At 49.5% G+C, this 17,328-nt stretch overlaps 1 protein-coding gene across 2 annotated transcripts in view; it reads left to right on the forward strand.

The window, feature by feature from the left end:
- The first annotated feature begins 1,841 nt into the window (after positions 1-1,841).
- LOC119455941 (ammonium transporter Rh type A) overlaps positions 1,842-17,328 on the forward strand; it is a 45,835-nt gene continuing 30,348 nt past the window's right edge. The window contains exons 1-3 of one of the 2 annotated variants that reach the window (XM_049669445.1): positions 1,842-2,606; positions 8,806-8,989; positions 17,001-17,151. In XM_049669445.1, the coding sequence (XP_049525402.1) occupies positions 2,444-2,606; positions 8,806-8,989; positions 17,001-17,151 (498 nt within the window). In that variant the 5' untranslated portion in view covers positions 1,842-2,443. The remainder of the gene's footprint in view (positions 2,607-8,805; positions 8,990-17,000; positions 17,152-17,328) is intronic. The other variant, XM_037717491.2, reaches the window with a different exon arrangement.

Consider the following 17,328-nt stretch of genomic DNA (forward strand, 5'->3'; position numbering starts at 1 on the left):
CACAGACGGAAAACGAATGTACCTTCGCTATCTGGTGTTTCGCCCGGAGAACATGTTTTTGTTAGCTGCAGTGAGTCGGGAGATGAAGCTTTATACAAAGAAATTTGTGCAAATAGAATGACGAATTATCTGAGAGTAGTTAAGGAGACGAAGAGCGATGACCTTCATCAATGTATAATCGCGTCAAAGTGTAAGGAGTACCGGTTTCAGATGGTGAATTGAGCTTGCGGCTGCTTTGCCAAACTTGGACAACTCGACTGGGTAAGTCATCAAAACATGTCGATTCGCCACGACTGTTTTAACGAATGCTATAGTTTTGAGAAAATGTTATGGAGCGCTAATATACATTAGCGCCCCATAATGGAGTCCCTAAAAGCTTAAATAAATGCCAAAAACGTGGCTTGACACGTTTGGTCGGTGCCGGAAAGCACTTTAGTCCACAGTTGCGACTCTGTATACTAAGACTATTGTCACGAGTGGTGCTAGACACCGGTAACTACAGTAGACGAGCGTACGGCAAGACAAACATTTATTGAGGCGAACTTGCGCCCCGCATAACCGAAAACCAACTGTAGCCCAGTAAGAGCAACATGTGCGAGCACGGACGGCGATCGGCGAAAACAGAGAGCATCACCAATGTGCGGGCAGTACTTAAAGGCTGCGAAGGAACATGCGCAGTACTATCGCGAGATAGCGCGAGTTGCCCTGCCTGATACGATGGGCCCATCGTAGGTACGAAGCTGGTATCACGGTAGGTTTGCGCGAGTGCTCAAACGCGATAGCAATCGTCATGCGAAAGTCATCGGAACAGATGTAAAGACCATAAGGCACGTGGCATTGCTCCCCTCCAAAAAAAAAATAACATCGTCCCGATGTTGGAAATAAGTATTCAGTGAAATAAATAGCACACTGGAATTTGTGAAGAACACAGAGGTAGCAAAGAAAAAACTACACAACACGCTTTCTAACGTGCGTAATAAGGCTTCAAGCGCACGACATGAACAATTTCAGGCCGTGCGCGCCGTCGCTGAGAGTTCGTCATCCCGTCAGGAATGACCTCATAGTTCAGTGCACCCACGCGGCGGACAATCGTGTATGGGCCGAAATAACGTCGAAGGAGCTTCTCGCTGAGGCCTCGTCGGCGAACTGGTGCCCATACCCAAACGTGCTCGCCGGGCGTGTATTCTTGATGGCGGTGTCGAAGGTTGTAGTGCCGGGCGTCAGTCGCTTGCTTTCTTGCGGTTCGGACTAGCAAGCTGCCGGGCTTCTCCGGCGCGCTGCTGAAAAGTTGCCACGTCGGGGTTTGGGTCACCTTCATTTATATGTGGCAGCATGGCGTCGAGTGTCGTTGTCGCTTCCCGACCGTAAACAAGAGCGAACGGTGTCAGCCCAGTTGTCAGCCCAGCGACGGCGGTAGAAGTGAGGGGCTCGCTCATCTTGGCTGTCGGAGCTTCTTTCGTAGGGCGTGTCTTCTCTGGCAGGAGGCCGTACTCAGGGGAGAGCCCAAGATTCCGGCGGCTTCTTCGTTGGTCGTCTTCTTCTGGTTGATGCAGACTGGTGTCGCGAGTGCCCGAACGAGCGCTGGACATACCCCGCACCTCCACCAGTTGTCACGAGTGGTGCTAGACACCGGTAACTACAGTAGACGAGCGTACGGCAAGACAAACATTTATTGAGGCGAACTTGTGCCCCGCATAACCGAAAACCAACTGTAGCCCAGTAAGAGCAACATGTGCGAGCACGGACGGCGATCGGCGAAAACAGAGAGCATCACCAATGTGCGGGCAGTACTTAAAGGCTGCGAATGAACATGCGCAGTACTATCGCGAGATAGCGCGAGTTGCCCTGCCTGATACGATGGGCCCATCGTAGGTACGAAGCTGGTATCAGGGTAGGTTTGCGCGAGTGCTCAAACGCGATAGCAATCGTCATGCGAAAGTCATCGGAACAGATGTAAAGACCATAAGGCACGTGGCACTATACATACGTATATACCTGGATTAAAGAGGAACCAAACCTGGAATGATGCATTCTATTTATATTTCGGCAGCCAGCCTTTATACTACGTCTCGAGAACACGTGCATCAAAGTAACGCTGATAACGAGCAAATGCCCATGAATTCCCAACTAGCGCCCAGCGGTGTGCGCACTGCAACGCTGTATTCCCAAACGTGGAAACCACGTTGCTCTGCAGTTGCCGTGCCACTCGCGATACAGATTGTTCGGGCTGTGCCTAATGGCCCATTACGGAATTTTTCCGCTCGCACCGATTACCGTTTCAAGCGCCCGCTTTAAAATTACCCCCAACCTCGCCATGTCCTTAATCGTCTTTCTTCTTGGCCGTGTGCTGAAATATTCAATGCTCACCACGAATGTTTCTCGGCAGTTCAAGAGAAAAGAGTCCCCGTTGCTGAGCGTGTATTGTCGGTGATAGTCATTCGGCATGGAAGCTCGCATCAAGACGGCGTTCGCACTCGGCCTCGTGGAAGGGATCCTGCTCATTCTTTTCGGCGTGTGCGTCACCTTCGATCGGCCCGTCCAGCCGAGACATGTTACAGCCGCCGAGGAAAAGTCCAACGAAGCAACTTTCAACCGCTTCTATCCGAGTGAGTGCTCTGGTGTTGGTGCAAATTAAAACGCAAACGAGAGATTGGATACTTGACAAGTAGTATATTAGCATAAAATATTTATTGTATAAAGTATGACGAGCGGTTTTCAGGCTGGTCCGGGTCTCCATTCTATAGGCTCCGCTGGCGCGAGCTCTTCGGCACCCCTGGAGTGTGGCAGCTCTCTGGGCGCCTCCTCCGAGCTGGAGAGCAAGACAGGTGTTTATTTGGTGGTGTAATGCATCGGCGGTGGATGATTTGCTTTCACAAACGGCAGTGCCACAGTTGGAAGCCTGAATTGCACTGACGAAGACCGCATGCAATGGTCAAAATGGAAAAGGGAAAGGGTGTTCTCGCTTTTTCCTACTTATATCCGTATTTTTAACATGCTGCTCGTAGAACTGTGTGCAGAAGTGTGAAGTACGGAGCCTTTAAGCTTGCTTCTGCGTTAATGCTATATCACCTTAGTGCGAAATGTATGAGCTATGGTCATTGGTGAGACACCTTCGAGCACCGTGCACAATCAGATCCGAAGTACTAGACGGAGAGGTTCTGTCTCGTCTACTTAAACACTTTGCTGTGATAACACATGCGAAGTAAGGCAGGCGCCAACATCTCCTTACATGCATTTCTTTAAAAAAAAAGGGGGGGGGGTGCGATGTTGACCTGTAGTCACGAAATGTATATTGTATATATTATTACGATATCACCGAAAGATGTTCAAGGGACGAGCCGCCGCGAGAAAGACGATGAAGTGTGTCTGTGCTCTTGGTGCGAGCGAGTGTGGGCCTGGCTGTCTGGCTCCAGTGTAAATAGCCTGTAAATAGCCTCTTTCGTCTGTGTCCTTCCACACGTAACATTCTGGTGGAGGTTAGCGATCCCCGTCCTCGCCACGGAACTCCGAAGTGGTCGGTACATCGAGCTTGTCACCATGCCCCCCGGTGACGAGACCGCCTCTGCAACGGCTTCGGGTCGTCCGACTACTCCTATCGTCACGGTTGCCCAACATCGCGACCCTGGTGTGTTCTCTGGCCTGGAGGGACAGGACGTTGACGACTGGATCAAGCTATATGAACACGCCAGTGCTAATAACAGGTGGGACCCAACGATTATGCTCGCCAATGTCATCTTTTATCTCGGCGGCACCCCACGCGTGTGGCACCAAACACATGACGACGAGATAACAAGTTGGGACACTTTCAAAGAAAAGCTACGGGACCTGTTCGGCGACCCTATTGGGCGCAAGGTTGCCGCGAGAAAGGCTCTTGCTTCTCGTGTTCAGACCTCTACAGAGCCGTACGTTTCGTACATACTCGACGTCTTGGCTCTCTGCCGCAAAGCTGACGATGGTATGTCTGAAGCAGATAAAGTAGCCCATGTGCTAAAAGGCATTGCCGACGACGCTTTCAATTTGCTTGTTTTCGGCAATGTCGCGACTATCGACGCCATCATAAAAGAATGCCGTCGCCTTGAACACGCTAAGAGCCGCCGTATCACACCCCACATCACGCGGCTACCCAACACTGCTGCTACGTCGACATGTGAGGGTCGACCGCGTCAGGCCACTACCTGTGACGACGTGACCCGTATTGTTCGCCGCGAGCTCGAGGCCACCTGTTCCCCAGCTTTCTCCGCGACGCCTCCCGATCCGCCAGCTACCACGATTGCGATGATTCAGGCCGTCGTAAGACAGGAATTTGAGAACATGGGTCTGAACTCCGTGTGTTCCACGTCTCAACCTAGCGTTCCCCAGTTCTCTTGCTGCCCTCCTCGCCCTCGGCAATCCTTTTCTGCCACATCTCGCCGCAACCCGTCCGAATGGCGTACCCCTGATGACAGGCCGATCTGCTTCCACTGCTGTCGCATCGGCCACGTCGCTCGTCACTGCCGCAACCGGTGGCAACCTCCTCCTCGGACATACGCCGCCGCTTATTCCCGCACCTTTGGGCCTTCTGCTCCCTATGCCACCCGCCATGAACCCTCTGCCGCTGATGCCCCTGCTCCGAACCTTCGCTACAGTCGCTCACCCTCACCTCGACGCCATCAGTCTCGTTCGCCCCAACCACGTCGCTTTTCTTCGCCGCCTATCGCCTCCCGGATGCCACCGGAAAACTAGGCACTGCAGCTTCTGGAGGTGAAGCTGCGTGGTCGACCCTGCCCTCAAATCCTCTGCTCACGTTGCCTACGAACGAAAACCTTCTTGACGTTGACGTCGACGGTTATCCTGTCACTGCTCTGATCGATACAGGGGCCCACATTTCAATCATGAGTGCTGCCTTCCGACGACGACTCAGAAAGCTCCTCACCCCAGCGTCGGCACGCGTCGTCCGCGTTGCGGATGGCGGTACTGTCCCTATCGTCGGCATGTGTACGGCACGTGTCAGCATCGCCGGCCGCCACACTCCTGTCCTCTTCACCGTGCTTGCTCATTGCCCCCACGACCTAATTCTCGGACTCGATTTTCTTTCTGCGCATTCTGCCCTTATTGACTGCTCTGCCAGTACCCTTCGCCTTGAGTTGCCGATTCTCGCAGAACCTCCTAATGAACCCCAGTGCCGCTTACGCCCCAGCGACTTTATTCGCCTACCACCAAAGTCAATAGCCTATATTGAACTGTTGTCTTCCCGACCTGTTCCTGATGGCGAGTACCTCGTCACTCCTCTGCCCGAGATTCCTCTACAGTATAACGTCACCGTGCCTCACAGTATTCTTACTATTACTAATAACTGCACTCGCCTGCCGATCTTTAACTTTGGGTTGGCAAAACAAATTCTCCCGCAAGGTATTTGCCTTGCCAACGTTGATTGCCTCGGCGACCATCAAGTGGCAACTTTACCAGCTGATGGTTCTTCCGAGCTCGGCGTGTCCCTCGCCCCAACGTCTGGCGCCGATCCCAACATAAAGAAAATGGTTGCGGCGGACCTGTCCTCTACACAGGCTGAAGACCTTTGCAAAGTGTTATCGGCCTACCGAGATATTTTCGATTTCGACGATCGCCCTTTGGGCCAGACGCTCGCGGTCAAGCATCGGATTCCAACTGGCGATGCTACGCCTATTCACCGACGACCTTATCGCGTTTCTGCGTCGGAACGCCGAGTAATTCAAACTGAAGTGACCAAAATGCTAGATAAAGACATCATTGAGCCTTCTTCGAGTCCCTGGGCGTCCCCTGTGGTGTTGGTTAAGAAGAAGGATGGCACGTGGCGCTTCTGTGTAGACTACCGACATTTGAACAAAATTACTAAGAAGGACGTCTACCCGCTCCCACGTATCGACGACGCCCTTGACTGCCTTCACGGTTCCAGCTATTTCTCTTCTATTGATCTTCGCTCTGGATACTGGCAGATTGCTGTTGACGATATGGACAGAGAAAAAAACCGCTTTCATAACACCTGATGGCCTATACCAATTTAAAGTAATGCCGTTTGGGTTATGCAATGCCCCTGCCACCTTTGAGCGTATGATGGACTCCTTGCTCCAAGGTTTTAAATGGTCCACGTGTCTCTGTTACCTCGACGACGTCATCGTCTTCTCGCCAACATTCGACTCTCACCTTGAGCGTCTAACCGCTATACTTGATGTATTTCGAAAGGCGAAGCTGCAACTCAACTCGTCCAAATGTCGTTTTGGCCGCCGCCAAATTACTGTTCTGGGCCATCTCGTCGACGCTTCCGGAGTGCAGCCTGATCCCGACAAAACTCGCGCCGTCCGAGACTTTCCGGTTCCGAAGACAGCCGCAGACGTTCGCAGTTTTGTTGGGCTATGCTCGTACTTTCGTCGTTTTGTCCAAGATTTCGCGGCAATTGCTCGACCCCTCACTAATCTTCTGAAGAAAGGCGCACAATTTTCGTGGGGTACTTCAGAAGCCACCGCCTTCTCTCGTCTCGTCACTCTTCTCACCTCACCACCCATTCTCGCCCACTTCGACCCTGATGCCCCTACAGAATTGCGTACCGATGCCAGTGGTCATGGTGTAGGTGCCGTCTTAGCCCAGTGTCAGCGTGGCCAGGATCGCGTTATTGCTTACGCAAGCCGCCTCCTGTCACCATCGGAGCGCAACTATTCCATTACGGAAAAGGGAATGCCTTGCTGTTGTTTGGGCAGTTGCGAAGTTCCGTCCTTACCTTTACGGTCGTCCTTTCTCCGTAGTCACGGACCATCATGCCCTCTGCTGGCTCTCATCGCTAAAAGATCCTACAGGCCGGCTTGGTCGATGGGCTTTGAGACTACAAGAATTTTCATATTCCGTGATCTACAAGTCTGGCCGCCTGCACCAAGACGCTGACTGCTTGTCGCGTTACCCTGTTGACGACTCTGACACCTCCAATCCTGACAATGCTGCTTGCGTTTTCTCAGTTTCCCAGCTCCTTCATTTCGCCGACGAGCAACGTCGTGATGCCTACATCAGAGCACTCATCGACCGTTTGGAACACTCTCCGGCCGATGCTACTCTATGCCTCTTCGTCCTCCGCGACGGTACTCTGTACCGTCGTAACCTTCATCCGGACGGCTCTGAGTTCCTACTTGTAGTACCTAAACACCTCCGCTCAACCGTTCTAGAAGAGCTTCACGACGCACCAACGGCAGGACACCTCGGCGTATCTCGAACCTATGACCGAGTACGTCGCCGCTTTTTCTGGCCGGGCCTTGCCCGTTCCGTACGGCGTTACGTCGCCGCTTGTGAACTTTGCCAACGACGCAAGAAGCCTTCCCAGCTCCCCGCTGGTTACCTGCAGCCGCTCGACATCCCGGCCGAGCCCTTCCATCGTATTGGCTTAGACCTTCTCGGCCCCTTTCCGGAATCTACATCAGGAAACAAGTGGGTTGCCGTCGCTGTGGACTATGCGACCCGCTACGCCGTAACACGCGCTCTTCCGACCAGTTGCGCTACTGACGTCGCGGACTTCCTCCTCCACGATATCATTTTGATGCATGGTGCTCCGCGTCAAATGCTCACCGACCGTGGCCGTACGTTCTTGTCCAAAGTCATTGACGACATCATGCGTGCCTGCTCAATACAGCATAAAATTACCACCTCCTACCACCCACAAACGAACGGCCTCACTGAGCGTCTGAACCGCACGCTTACAGACATGCTATCGAAGTACGTTTCAACCGACCACCGTGACTGGGACCTTGCTCTACCTTACATTACCTTTGCGTACAACTCTTCCCGTCTCGAAACTGCTGGCTTTTCCCCGTTTTACCTCTTGTATGGCCGAGACCCGACGCTACCACTCGACACTGTGCTTCCGTCCACCACAGCTTCCACTAGTGATTATGCCCGTGATGCAATCGCCCGTGCTGACCATGCTCGCCAACTTGCGCGTGCTCGTCTGCAAGTTTCTCAAGAAAAACAAAAACAACGCTACGACCTCCGTCACCGTGATGTGCATTTTGCGCCCGGCACCCTCGTGTTGCTTTGGTCACCATCGCGTAAAGTTGGCCTTTGTGAAAAACTGCTCCCCTGTTACACCGGCCCATATCGCGTACTCCGCCAAGTGACCGATGTCACCTACGAAATCGTTCTCGCCAAGCCCACTACGTCCTCCGATGTGACCACCAGTGATATTGTCCACGTCGCCCGACTCAAACCCTACAACTCTCCAAGCGCATTGGATATTTAACAGCACCGTGACGGTGCTTTTGCCGCCGGGGGGGTAGTATTACGATATCACCGAAAGATGTTCAAGGGACGAGCCGCCGCGAGAAAGACGATGAAGTGTGTCTGTGCTCTTGGTGCGAGCGAGTGTGGGCCTGGCTGTCTGGCTCCAGTGTAAATAGCCTGTAAATAGCCTCTTTCGTCTGTGTCCTTCCACACGTAACAATATCTTACTATCTGCCCTCTCTCCTATCCTCTCTCCCCGTCCTTTATTCTCGGAAGCGATTGCCTAGACGTAAACACGTCATCGGCACCATGGGTTTAAACATCACCCTCCAGACTTGCTGAACTCCGTTCAAGTGTCAGCTGCTGACAAAACTATTGAACAAAACAACCACTTACATTTAATACTACTACTAATTTGTGCATTCTCACTCGGCGCTGCGTTTGCCTGTTTTGGCGCTGTCCTGTTCTCGCGTTGTTTCCTTCACATCGCAGAATGATGTCAACCGGCCCAATTCAGTACGCTTCTCCCCGGTTACGATGCTTTCACGAACGAGCATCCACCCCGATTCCTTACTTCTGCCTGGCTTGCAGTGTTCGAGGACGTGCACGTGATGGTGTACGTCGGCTTCGGCTACCTGATGACGTTCCTGCGTCGATTCGGCTACAGCGCTGTGGGCAACACGCTGCTGCAGAGCGCCATCGTACTCCAATGGGCCGTCATCATGCGTGGCATATGGCGCGTGAACAATGCCAAAATACCGCTCGACATGGAAAGGTACTAGCCGAAATGTCAGTTTCTTTTCTGTTTTTGTTTCTAGTCTCTCACAGTTGTCGTGATAATATCTAACCAAATCCACTGAAGTTATGAAGCTTTCTTCATAAGAAACAAACAAATATTCAATTGCAACACTAGAGGCGACAGCAAGGTTTACCGTTGCACTGAAGGCGTCTCAGAACGCTGGCGTAAGGAGGAGCTCTGCAGCGCCGCACCTCGATGGCGCACGTGATGAGACCGAAGGAAAACCGTTGTCGTTTGTCGGCGCCCAAAAACAGGATTAGATGGATTTAGCTTGACGTTTGCTGCTGTCGGTTTAGCTCAGTCTAGTGTATATGCACCACGGTGTGGTATACGCACACAGTGGTTCAGCAGAGTTTCGACAATATAATAAAAGCAGCAGGAGAATTCTACATACTGACCTTGCACAGTGCCCAGAGCAGCCACGCAACCTTCATTGGAAGTAGTGATTAACAGGATACGGAGGATCCTTCTATATAACTAGCGATGAAGTTAGAAGGGCCTTGCAAAGCTCGTTCTGGGGAAAAGCGGCAGGAGAAGATGGAATAACAGTCGGTTAATCAAAGATAGAGGAGATATTATGCTTGAAAAGCTTGTGGCTCTTTATACGCAATACATCACGACTTCGTGTTTACCATAGAGCTGCAAGAATGTCAACATTACACTAATTCATAAGAAGAATTAAAGAATTATAGGCCCATTAGCTCTCTTACAGTATTGTATAAAATATTCACCAAGATAATTTTCAATAGAATCACGGCAGCATTTGGCTTCAATCAACCAAGAGAACAGGCTGGCTTCAGGAAGTGATATTCAACAATGGGTCATGTCCGTGTCATCAATCAGGTAAAGGAGAAATATGTGGAGTACAACCAACCTCTAAATATGACTTTCATAGATTATTAAAGGGAATTTGATATATACCAGCAGTACATGCGGCATACGTGAATATATTGAATATCTTGAATATATGTGACAGTACGTGCATTATATAAATGACAGCTAGTTAATGCACCACCGACCGCAAAAATTGACGGAGAAGGGATTCCACGAAAAAAAAAAAGCAATAAAGAGAAGAATTTTGAAGTCAGCTCATCGTTAGCGATGAAAAATCTACGTGCTGGCGATCATTATTTCTACGCTGGTTGAGCCGCTCCATGTTCACGGATGTTGGCGCTAGCAACGTAAATTTTAACACGAAAGTGTTTTATTCCGGGGTCCACCAAGACTTCACTGACGTATTTCCGTCACGGAAATACGTCATGGAACATAATACAAAGAAAGAAACCAGAAGAAAAAGTTCCACAACCATGCAAAATTTGGGAATCGAACCCACGACCTCTCGGTCCGCGACGATAGATCGCCGAGCGTTTAACCCATTGCGCCACAAACGCATTTGCAGAGAGCTACACAGACGCGCCTTATATATCTAACTCTCCTCCGTGTACCCGCGCTCTTGCTCGGGGCGGTGCCGCCGCCTACGAGCAGAAAAGAGAAGTACTGCATTATGACACTAACGCGCACCGACAGTGAACGCTTCGGTGGTCTCAGCTCTATGGCGCCTCGATGCCAGCATTCGAAGGGACGCTGGCATCAAGAAGCACTACCAACGCCACCTAGGTGGCGTTGGTAGTGGCGTTCACCGTACTCAGCACAGCGGAGCGCGGCCTCCGCAATTAGGTCTGAAAATGTTTCTGAAGTTGATCGCGGAGGCTGCAATTACGACGCGCTGTACGCGCTGATTTGACTCGGTGACGATTCAGTTACGTGCTTTGTCTTGCGCGTTGTATTAGTGTGTCAGTTACGTGCTTCGTCTTTCGCGTTGTGCTAGCGTGTGCAGCGTAGTGCAGCTTCCATATGCACGACGGTTGCTCATGGTCATCGACGTTGGTAGTCGTGATGGAGGAGACGTGCCACCAGGCGTCAGCGTGGGTGCATCAACGCCTAAGGGCGCTTTAGCCACAAAACACCAATAGACATTATATATCAATGTGCAATAAACATTACACTACTTCTGTGAAGACACGTTTCACTTTCGTGTTCTATACCGATTCCTATATAAGAGGGATCAACCACATTTTTTGTAGTTATGTTTGCGCGAACCTTTATTATGAATTATAGATCATAAAGTGAGACTGCCGAAGTCATTATCAGTGATGGCTGGGAACTGTCACTGTTTCGAGCCTCGTTAATGCCACTGCTATCAGTAATTTAATGATACAGATTCTTTTTGTACTGCTATGAGAAAGTGAAACGACTAGTTCCTTGTGGCTGTGGTGGTTTCTAGTTCGACTAGTTCCTTCTTTCTTGAAGCGTCACTTTACCTGCAAGACAGCGCGATGTGAGCCGTTTATTGAGGGGAGAAAAAGTCGCCGAAAAAAATAAAAGCCATACAAGACTGACTAAAATGGCACAAGATAGCCCATGGTAGGTGACTGCTTATATTTACCCCTAGAGTTGATAAATGAGCCGCGGAAATCTCTGGCTTGAAAAATTTCGAAATGTCTCACGACAGTGGGAAATGCCGTGTTGAAAGTAAGAAAATAATTTTTCACCGGCTATGACGGACCTATTGTAACGTAATACAGGTTTGAATTTCAAAACAAGAAAAGCGCAACATTTAGGGACCTAAACCTCGTCGTTAGTTCACGAACGCACACATTAATTTTGGTTGACATATTTTGGCTTCTTTCCCACAATCACAAAGCACCAGCCAATTATATCTCCCCCGTTGAAACGAATGCTTTCACTCAAGCTTGTCTGTTTCAATTGTCACTCATTATATCGCAGTTTTATTTCCATCTACTGCTTATTAACGACACTATGGGCCTTCTTTCACTGAGCTTAACAGAAGTAGGTCATGGAGGAGTGCGGATGGAGAAAATCACATCTCACTAGAATGCTGACATCCAGATACATATAAACGTGTTTTACTGCGGGCCACATGTCACATGTTACTGCGGGCAGCTCCCGGTGTAGAGAACTCTTCAGGGTCTTCGCTCACTTCCACAACAGCGTCGGCCCTTCACAGCTCTGGCTCTACATAAAGGTCGTCCAGAGCTTGAGGTCGTGGGAGATTTTTGTGTGAAAGTTGTTGGCGACTTCGTCCTGCTGGCTGACTTCTTACTACATGACGTTCCCGTCGCGAGAGATCAAAGGATGGAAGTGTCTTCCTCTATGGAAGAACTGCAAGCGGCCTTGGCTGCGTGCAGGAGGTGGTCATCCCCGTGCCGATGGCTGCCTCTCAATGCACCTAGGTTCAACAACACAATGCTGTCTGCTGGATATTTTCAATGAATCTTGGCATGACGGCATAGTCCCCGATGACTGGAAGTGGAACCAACTGGTGCCTCTACTGAAGCCGGGAAGTCTCCACTGAACCTTACATCGTACCGGCCGACGGCACTTGCGAGTGGCATCGGCAAGGTCATGGAGAGGATGTTGCTGACACGTATGGAATGATATCTCGAATACCATGACATTTACCCTGAGGCTATGGATGGTTTTCGACGTGGACGGTCTTCAATTGATGGCGTCATTGATCTTGTTACCTCCATGCAGCAACAAAATGCTATGAAGCGCCTCTCTGTGGCAATCTTCTTAGATATAAAAGGTGCCTTCGACAACGTAACCCACTAAGTCATTCTCCAAGCTCTTGAAGCTGCAGAACTTGGAGGCCATGTCTTCAGGTGGATTATGAGTTATCTATCACGGAGATCTGTGTTAATCCTAACTGAAGATGGCCCGACAAATATATATATCTCCAGTCGCGGGGTCCCACAAGGTAGAGTGTTGAGCCCGACTATTTGCTATCTTGTTCTAGTGGGGCTCGCCGAAACGCTACCACAGATGGCTAATGTCTCGCTCTACGCAGACGATATTTGCATCTGGGTGTCCGGCGTGACAAGGCCACAAGTGCGCGTCAGAGTACAGAAAGCGGCAACCCTGACAGCGGCATACCTTCACCGAAATGGTCTGACGATATCCACAGAAAAATGTGCACCAGTAGCGTTTACATGAAGACCGATGTCTTTCTACACGGTGTGTACCGAGGGCCGGTCAACTGAGTACAAGAAAACTCACAGGTTCTTAGGTGTTATTGTGGATCGCGACTTCACCTGGAGTCCCCATGTCTCCTACATGAAGAAAAAAACTCATTTGTATTGAGAATATATTTGAATTCGCAGCTGGAAATCGTGGGGACCATCTGTGCGCTCCATGTTACAGCTATACACGGCACGTTCTCTCGGATTTGTACGACACAGTCTTCCTGTCTTGTCCAACACATACAATACTAATATTCTTGCACTACAGAGCGTACAAGCTCAAGCACTTCGGACATGTATTGGCCTCCCGAGAACGGTTGCTTTGCGCAGGAGCACCCGCTCACCACTCATATCGTCGGTGAGACGCTAAGAGCGCACATTCGACACATTTCACGGATACCATCCCATCATTTAGCCGATTTGCCAGTGCGAAGACCACAGACTACATTCTGTAGTATTGTGACGTGACACCATGCCTCAGTACCATCTGGGTTCAAGCCAGTCAAACGCCCAACATCGGCATTGTGGTGTCTCCGGCAAATTCACGTGTGCCTCTCAGTTCCTGTGATTACAAGAAAAGCAGACTTGTCACCACTAACCCTCAAGTAGTTGTCTCTGCTTGTCCTCAACGAGTCCTATTTTGACCGCATACACATGTACACGGACTGTTCCACCAATTCCAACAACTCTACCGGATCAGTAGTTATTCTATTGGACGCCGTCTCTTTGCAATTTAAATATTCTCACAATACCACGTCTACAACAGCAGAACTTTCTGCTCTTCAAGGTGCACTAAATTACGTGATCCAGCAGCCGCCAACTCGTTGGGCTATTTTCAGCGATTGCAAAGTAGCCCTACAAAATCTGCAGTTTGCCCTACGTCATGGGTTACGTGAGTAGCTAGTGCACGAAATAAGGCACGCTCATAATCAAGCGCTCGAAGAAGGCCACGACATTGTATTTCATTGGTTGCCGAGCCATTGCGGAATTGTCGGCAACGACAGCGCAGAGGAAGCTGCACGCTCGGCTCGTCAAAAACATCAGCGGGTTCCTATACCACTCTCAAGAATGGGTGCTGCGCGGCAACTTCAATCGCTTGCTCGCCACATCATACTTCTACGATGGAATTCGCCGGGTTTCACCAACCAACTCACGCTTGCACTCTCTTGACCCAAACTTGAGACTTCGCCTACCACCTGGACTCTCCCGTCGCGACACAACTTTACTGTGTCGCTTGTGGTTGAGCGTCGCATTTACCAACGCCTATTCCTTCATAAGAGGGATAGCCAACAGTGCGGCGTGCAATTTGTGCAGGTGCGATGAGACTCTCGAGCACCTTCTGTGTCAATGTCCATCCATTGACACCCAACGACGTACTCTCCAAGCTAAACTCAACCTGCTAGATAACAGAACGCTCTCGGAAGAAAAGATCCTTGGGCCATGGCCTATGATTTCTAGCATGCACAAGGCCGCAAAAGCCCTTCTGCAGTTCGTGAAGAATACTGGATTATACGAAGGCTTGTGACAGCGGAGATTCTTCTGTGAGTGTCTTTGCGAATGACTGACTCTATTATTTTTCTTTTCTCTCCTTATCTATTCTCCCCCTTTCCCTCTCTCCATTGTAGGGTAGCCTACCGGGCACGTCATTGGTTAACCTCCCTACCTTTCCCTCTTCGTTTCTCTCTCTCTCTCTCTGCAGGTCGCTGTTGCATTTAAGTATAGGTTCAAGTTACTATGCGAGAAGATTTGGTGTGAAGCCAATGAAACCAGTAGAAGTCAAGTACAGTGCTCACGGATTGAAACGCGACAATTTAGGCCTAACCAATGCGCATACTTTTGTTTCCACCGTAGTTTATGTGACATCGGCGCTATCTCCATTCGTACGCTTAGATCAGAGTCCAAGTCACCTTTCGGGACCAGATTCGAAGCAACAATACATGGTACTCTCGAATAATTGCACAGAAAAAGAGTTCTACCCAAAATTTGCCTGTCGCGTTTCAATCCGTGAGCACTGTGCATCGAAATACCACTTGAGCGAATATCACTTAAATATGAACTCTTCGGGCCAACAAAGGCTTATTTAACACGATCTACGCTAACGCAGCTGTAATCCATTCGCTTAAATGTCAGTTCATCCTACTCCAGCACAGTGCAAATTTAACATACGTGGAACAATTTCTCCACACTTTTTTTACATCTCCCGAGTCGATATGGTCAGTGTAAAAAGAATCTGGCCCTACGTGTCGAATGGTTTAACAGGGTATCAACTGAGATCTAACGTTATGCTTAGTGGATTCACGTTTCTAAGATGTTTAATGCCGGACCCTATGCTGTATAACAATTCCCATCACACTGGCTTCGAAATGGAGATGTTCCAGCCTCACTGCTTCTGACAAGACCGCGGGCCATTAAAACTATCGGCTTCAGCCGTTACTGCAACCAGAAGTGGTCACGTGCATTCGTTCTTTATGCTGCTGTGTGCCGTCATTCATCGTTGCCCAGAAGACCATCGCGGCCATTTTACTTTTTTATGACATCTGATATATGGATGTACACTAATGCTATCTAATGCTATACAGTTAATAACGCGATTTCTTACAATATGCTGAAGGTTTGTGTACATTGAGTAAGGCGAAATATTCCCGCGTCACACACATATTTTGATTTTCTTGGTGGCAGCTAACGCCCGCATACAAGCTTCACTTGCTTGAACTTTCACTTGAGCGTGTGGTAGGTGCCACGATGGACCTTGTGGCGGAGTTTTACAATGAGCCTGCAACACACAGACAGTTGGTTTGCATATTGCAACTGCTTGGGACTGGCCAAGTGGCCGTGAAACTCTACGGGCGATGCGGACTCATAGCACAGCGTTTCGGTCACGTTTCATTTCTTATAGAACGTAAGAGTAGTGTACTTAGTGTAACTGTTCGGCAATACCGAAAGAACGGCATAAGTAATCACAGGTTTGACAGCTGCGGTAGAAACGCATGTATGTGAGCACAGCCGCTTCTCTTGTAGCTGATATCTTCGCAGGACCGTTGTTACCGGTTGACAACACTGTAGCTCCTTCACCGCACGCGTGACAAGCCAGAAGGCCTAGCAGAAAGAAGCGGTCGCGCCTCACACGTTCGTTCGACAGTGTACGGGCCTGTCAAGCGGCTTTTGTAGTCTCCGGACAAACAGGGTGTGCACGCGCACGTGTTAGAACCGTCAACTAAAAATGACGTAGGTTTCGAGCACAATATAGGTGTGGAAAACATTGGTGCATTGGCATTGTGTAACTGTAAGTCACAATACTGTCGTTGCTCTTTACGGTCGTTATAGAATTAGACCCCGCACCTTTTAAGCCTGAACCAGAATTACACTGTGTCAAAAAACCTTGATCCTTAATCTTGGTCATAGGTGAGGATGTCGGAAGGGCTCGATAGGTTGGGGAAGTGAGATGGATGGAAAAGTCAACGGTTACTTGTCCTCATCTGCGACAGCTATGGCAGACCAGACTGGGGGCATGGGTTGTAGTACTCCTGCAATTACGTCATATTGTATTAAAACAATGTCTGTGGCCGAAAAAGGTAGGTAGGTAGGTTGGATTAATTGGCGTCTAACTGGAGAGGTTGACAGCAGTACGCCTCCGGCTACTCCATTTCACTTCTATGCAAAAAAAAAAAAAAAATCTCTGTCGCCAGGACAGCTGGCGCGTCCCACAAAAAACACGTCACAGTTTCGATCCCATTACAGAAATATTGCTGTCAACATTGTTTTACTAATATTTGAGATATAGCACCTCTACAAATTTTTTGTTCAACTGTTAGAACACAGTAATGTTTTCTCATCGTTTTCTATTGGCCCCCGAGAATGTTCGTGCCTATACAGTTTCCAAAAAGAAGCTTCAAGCAAAGCTTCATTAATGCTTGCTTAACTATTTTTTGTTTGTTTGTTTGAAGCCTCCTGGGTGCCGAGTTTTCGGCAGTCACGTACCTCATCTCTCTCGGTGCACTTCTGGGCAAGACGAGCTTGATCCAGAATGCCATTATCGGGATCGTGGAAACCGCGCTTGGTGCCGGCAACGAATACCTAGGTGTATCGGTGCTCCAGGTTAAGTATACAAACTGTATCACTTGCTCCTAATGACTCCTTTCCGACAATTGAACGATGCAAGTTCTGCTGCTGGTAACCTATACACTTCTCGTCGCGTTTAGTTACGAGTCGTTAAGTTCACCATTATTTGAAGGAATGATTCTAGGTTTCAGCCTGCTCGAAAATTCGATGAGA

This window comes from Dermacentor silvarum, chromosome 6, assembly GCF_013339745.2.
Source record: "Dermacentor silvarum isolate Dsil-2018 chromosome 6, BIME_Dsil_1.4, whole genome shotgun sequence".
NCBI classification, from domain to species: domain Eukaryota; kingdom Metazoa; phylum Arthropoda; class Arachnida; order Ixodida; family Ixodidae; genus Dermacentor; species Dermacentor silvarum.